Source organism: Mangifera indica, chromosome 9 (assembly GCF_011075055.1).
Source record: "Mangifera indica cultivar Alphonso chromosome 9, CATAS_Mindica_2.1, whole genome shotgun sequence".
NCBI classification, from domain to species: Eukaryota; Viridiplantae; Streptophyta; class Magnoliopsida; order Sapindales; family Anacardiaceae; genus Mangifera; species Mangifera indica.
The window spans coordinates 13,482,389-13,488,015 of NC_058145.1; the positions used below are offsets into that span (position 1 = coordinate 13,482,389).

Here is a 5,627-nt window from a genome sequence, read left to right on the forward strand (position 1 = left end):
TAAAAATAATTTTTTTTATCTAATTCTCCCCTTAATTTAAAAAATTAATAATTTTCCTTAAAATTAAACTTTGAAAAGTTATTTTTCCGTTTTAGGATTTTATTTTCAAGCTTTCATAGGGTTGTTAGTTTAGTTTTTGAGAGAAATTGTTAGTTTTCTAAACTAAGGGGATAAATAAGATAAATTTTTATTATTATATTATGGTTAAATAATGACTTCACTTTTGAAACTAATTGATTTTGTTAATTTTAATAATTTATGAGTAAAAGTTTAGATTTTTAATACTTGATGGTATCAATTTGATAGTTTAACAAACCTTGGGTGGGACTAAGTTATTTGCCTAATAAAAAACAATATTTTGTAGAGTAATTAACGGTGATTAATTAATGATAATAATTTGAATGAGGGCACCGAATACATCTATTAGCCACCTGTGGCTGTGGCTGCGTTTCAATGGTCAAACAAATAAAATTAAGCTTAAATTATTTGGAAAAAATCAAATAGCCTTTATGTATCGCAAAATCTCAGTCTTATTTCTCTTTATTTATTTCTTTCACGCGTCTAAAAGTCAAAGTCTCCACTTACCCATCGGTTCTTCCATCTCCACTTTCAAAGTCCTGACTTTATTCATATATTATCAACAGCTTTTGCCATGAAGCACAGGCAAAGACTTATATTTGTATATATTCCCTCAATTGTTCTATTGTTATCAAATCAAATTATTGTCTCGCTCTGAGTTTGAAGCTTCGTAACTCAGAGAAATACACATAAACAGTGATATCGAGCTTTGATACAGAGACGCTGATTCTATTTTTCTTGATGATCAAGTTTTTCTGAGAGTTAATTTGCTGGCTTTTGAAAAAGAAGAAAGTTTAAACTATGGCAGGAGGAAGCGAAGGGAGATCTTTAGAAGAAACACCCACCTGGGCGGTGGCTGTGGTTTGTTTTATTTTGGTTCTGATATCAATTTTCATCGAACACATAATTCATCTTATTGGTTCGGTAAGTATCGGCTAGTTGAATCGCAAAAATTATAATTGATTTTTTTATGCAAATATTGAAGTTAATAATTCTATATGTTCAGTGGTTGAAAAAGAAACACAAGAGAGCTCTTTATGAATCACTCGAAAAGATCAAATCAGGTGCACCATTTTTTCTTTTTAATCACCATGCCTATATGTATAATCAATATTCATAAGCCTGTAATCTATACTTACCATGTATATATTTTTTGTTTCTTGTGTAGAGCTTATGTTGCTGGGGTTCATATCGTTGCTGCTAACAGTAGGGCAAAGTCTAATAGCGAATATATGCATATCAGAGAGTGTCGCAAGTACATGGCATCCATGTAGTAAGGAGCAAGATGAGCAAATGACGGAGGAAACAGAAGAAGAAACAGATTCTGAAAACCGCCGAAAACTTCTCTCTGTGATCGCCTCCGGTGGAACCTTTCGACGATCTTTGGCCACCGCAGCCTCAACTGATAAATGTGCAGAAGAGGTGTGTGAGTGTGTGTGTATTATCTGTATTTTATGTACTTTAATGATCTTTTCTTTTTATAAGAGTTAGATAGATGTCTCAATCAAGTGCACTTAAAATTACAATATTTGCAGGGAAAAGTTCCATTTATATCATCGGATGGTATTCATCAACTCCACATTTTCATCTTCGTGTTAGCCGTTTCCCACGTTCTTTACTGTGTTCTAACCATGGCGTTGGGAAGAGCCAAGGTAACTAAAATCATTTATTTTCATATATATATATATATAGTTACTTTCTCTCTTTCACTATCTGATGGGGTTTGGCCAATTGTTGTTTCCAGATGAAAAGATGGAAGCACTGGGAGAAAGAAACAAGAACAGCAGAGTATCAGTTCTCGCACGGTTAGTCCTCTAAATATCGAGATACATACATTCTGATTTATATACACTTAAAGATATTGCAATATTCCTTGTCAAATCTCCATGTTGGTAAGATTTATGAAGATAAATGAAACCATTTCCTCGAAATTTTTGGTACTCTATATATATATATATATATATATATATATATATATATCTAGCATTGACATGGCATATTGTATTTGATTTTGTAACAGATCCTGAGAGGTTCAGGTTTGCAAGAGAGACATCGTTTGGCAGAAGGCATTTGAGCTTCTGGACCAAGACACCTGGCCTCATTTGGATTGTAAGCTGTTTAACTTTCTACTGCATCAATTTCAACTCTCCTTTCCAGCATTTATTATTAGAAACAGATTGATTTGAAACTAGTTAATCAATACTTGACGAACATTCAACGAAATTTGGAAGATCAGATAGCTTCAATTTCCTTGCATGGCAGCCGACAATATTTACCCGTTGGAGACTTTGGACTTGTTTACTGTTTTACTTATTTACGGAATTGGAAATAGTTGAACTTCAAAAAAATGAAGCTTTCCAAAAGAAAGTCCTCATGCATGAATGAATAAGGATAAAGTTGTTGACCGTCTTCAACATATAATGCCGCCGCTATTCAGAGAACCTGCACTGCCGTCCATTTTCCGTCAAACATAAAGTCCCACCATTTTTATGATTTTGATTTTCTTCATGATATAATTTCTTTGACTGGTTTATTCCATTTCTGACTTGTTTTGCAGATTTGTTTCTTCAGGCAATTTGTTCGCTCAGTTCCCAAAGTCGATTATTTAACTTTACGACATGGATTTATTATGGTAATTTTCAACATTTAGAAAGTTGTTAAATAATTTGGAAATATTATTATTATTTATAATTTTAGAAGAAATTTTTTATACAGAAAAAAAAAAATACATTCTAGATGATATATAAATCGGTCTTGAGGTTTTGATTGATAGTTTGTTTGGGCATGTATTACTTTTCAAATCGGCCTAGTCTTGTCACTAAGCCAAATTTGTTTTGACTTTGAATATTCAACATCTGCTATTATCTATGTTGTCAAATTCTTATTTGTTTTAATGATGGAAAAATCCTGTTTTTATAAAAATATATTATATTTATAAATATAAAGATTAAAATTTATATTATATAAAATTAATTAATTTGTATTAATATTTAATTTTTTATATTTATATATTATTTATTTTATTTATTTAGTTCATTGATCATATATAGTTAGAGTTTAATTTTTATATTTATAAGATTAATATATTTTAATACTTTTTAATTTTATTAGACACATAAATCTTAAGATCAGTAACTAAATTTATAATTACTGTATCAAATAAACCAAATATAATTAATGTTGTCAAATTTAGTTCTTTAAGTAGAAGTCAATTTAATTGTTAAATTTATTTTCAGGCACATTTGGGTCCCCAAAGCCACACCAAATTTGACTTCCAAAAATACATCAATAGGTCACTGGAAGAGGATTTCAAGGTGGTTGTGGGAATAAGGTTAGTAGTTCTACATTTTAGAATGAGTTAACTTGTGTACACATTTTTAAATATACAATTAACTATATTATAATATATTATCATATGATTGAATTTTATTTTATTTTAAATTTAAAATTATTCAATTAAATAATAATACATCATTATATCTAATTGTATATTTAAAAATATGTACATATAATTTTATCGTAACTGTTAACTTATAATTTTGTTTGTCTTATCGATTTTCAGTCCACCAATCTGGTTCATTGCTGTGATTTTCCTACTCTTCAACACTCACGGTGAGTCAATTACATTTCAAAGTACTGTATTAATAGAGGTGTCAAAGGTGTGGGTTGGCCCGGCTCCGTATAATTTGGCACGATCCACATTGATTTGATACACAAAAAAGCGGGTTGTACCAAAGGTCATGAGATTAGGCCTGTTGGTCGATCTGATATAACCTGCTAAGGACTCATGAGAGCCATGGGGTAGTATCCCAAATATTGAGTTTTTATCGATTGGCTCAGAATAAAAACCTATCAAGTGATGGGTTTTGACCCAATCCGGCACGTGGGTCTAATGAGCAACACCTCAGATTAACACAGTCCAATTTGGCCCACTAACACATCTACACCATGATCGACAACTTCCAATCCCACATTTATTTTAAGTTGACTAACTAATTTGCGTTATTCAGGCTGGCATTCTTACCTATGGCTCCCGTTTATTCCACTCATTGTAAGCAAGATCGTGATCTGTCTTTCTCTATCTCCCTAGCTATTCAATAATATTTGATTAATCAGCAGCTGATAATTTCCATCTCTTCAGGTGATACTGCTTGTGGGAACAAAGCTGCAGGTGATTATAACCAAAATGGGACTGAGAATTATGGAGAGAGGAGAAGTTGTAAAGGGTGTGCCTGTGGTTGAGCCTGGCGATAACCTGTTTTGGTTCAACCGTCCTCAGCTTATTCTTTATCTCATCAATTTCGTTCTCTTTCAGGTATTTCCTTATTTATTAATTACCTCCTTCCATTCACTACCCAATCAACATATATGTGATTTTACTCAGTATATTTTTTTTCTCTTCCACTTCACCATTGCAGAATGCCTTTCAGCTTGCTTTCCTAGCATGGACCTGGGTAAGTTCCTTTTTAACATAAAATTGAAGATGACTGTAAATGGGTTGAAATTGATGAAACTTTTGTTCTTTTTTCAGTTTGAGTTTGGATTGAAATCGTGCTTCCTTGAGAATACGGAGGATGTGGTCATCAGAGTTACAATGGGGTACTTAATTTTCACAAATCAAAGATCCTCTTATAGATTAATCTTGTTAATTTTCACTAAATTTGTGGTGAATTTTTCAGGGTTATCATTCAAATTCTTTGCAGCTATGTTACTCTCCCTCTATATGCCCTTGTAACACAGGTACACATACATCTAATTAATATTTCCTAATTACTCCATAATCAGTTTTAATATGTTAATTATCTTATTATATGTGATTAACAGATGGGATCAAACATGAAACCAACCGTATTCAACGAAAAAGTAGCAACAGCCCTCAGGAATTGGCATCACACTGCTAAGAAACACGTTAAACAGAACAAGGGCTCCCTTTCTACCACCCCTTTCTCTAGCAGACCAACCACCCCTTCTCACCACGCGTCTCCGGTGCACCTCCTCCGCTACCACCAGAGCGAAATGGACAGCTCCCACACCTCACCTAGAATGTCCAATTTCGATATCGAGCTATCTGAAGCCGACTCTCCGTCAACTTCGTATCATCACTACCGGGGTGATGGTTCATCATCATCAGCTAACAATAATGTTACTGATCAACAAAATTACTATCTGGAGTATGATCCGGAAGTCAATGAGCCGGATCAACAACAGCCTGTGCCCGATCAACACCGGATTGATATCTCCAAAGATTTTTCATTCGATAAAAGGACAAGAATATAAGCATTAATAAGGATTTAATTAATTTTATAATTAAAGATGCATACTGTGGATTTACTACGTAAACTGCGACTAAACGGACGATGACATAAGAATTCTATTGGCCTTTAGGTTCATTAAGGCCTTTGATTTTGCATGAACTTGTATAGTATGGTTCTTTGTTCTTTCCACGATAGTCCACGCACATATTTGAAGAAAACTGTATTCAGTTTTCACTGCCTTTTGTTTGTGTAAAGTAATTTTCTGGATCTGCAATTAATTATCAATTTTTTTCA

General features: G+C 32.9%; 1 protein-coding gene across 1 annotated transcript; it reads left to right on the forward strand.

Annotated features, from left to right (window-relative positions):
• Positions 1 to 652: 652 nt before the first annotated feature.
• Positions 653 to 5,627, forward strand: LOC123224736 (MLO-like protein 6). The gene is made up of 15 exons (XM_044648436.1): positions 653 to 1,002; positions 1,085 to 1,142; positions 1,247 to 1,500; positions 1,614 to 1,730; positions 1,823 to 1,883; positions 2,099 to 2,187; positions 2,636 to 2,710; positions 3,315 to 3,409; positions 3,641 to 3,690; positions 4,089 to 4,129; positions 4,220 to 4,393; positions 4,497 to 4,532; positions 4,610 to 4,677; positions 4,758 to 4,818; positions 4,903 to 5,627. The coding sequence occupies exons 1-15, from the start codon at positions 880 to 882 to the stop codon at positions 5,353 to 5,355; spliced, it is 1,755 nt and encodes a 584-aa protein (XP_044504371.1). The 5' UTR covers positions 653 to 879; the 3' UTR covers positions 5,356 to 5,627.

Excerpts from the sequence above, each read along its gene's own strand:
- LOC123224736 (XM_044648436.1), top strand. The coding sequence starts at position 880 with ATGGCAGGAGGAAGCGAAGGGAGATCTTTAGAAGAAACACCCACCTGG. Across the intron at positions 4,130-4,219 it reads TCCCGTTTATTCCACTCATT|GTGATACTGCTTGTGGGAAC; the intron begins GTAAGCAAGATC and ends CCATCTCTTCAG. Across the intron at positions 4,533-4,609 it reads CTTTCCTAGCATGGACCTGG|TTTGAGTTTGGATTGAAATC; the intron begins GTAAGTTCCTTT and ends TTCTTTTTTCAG.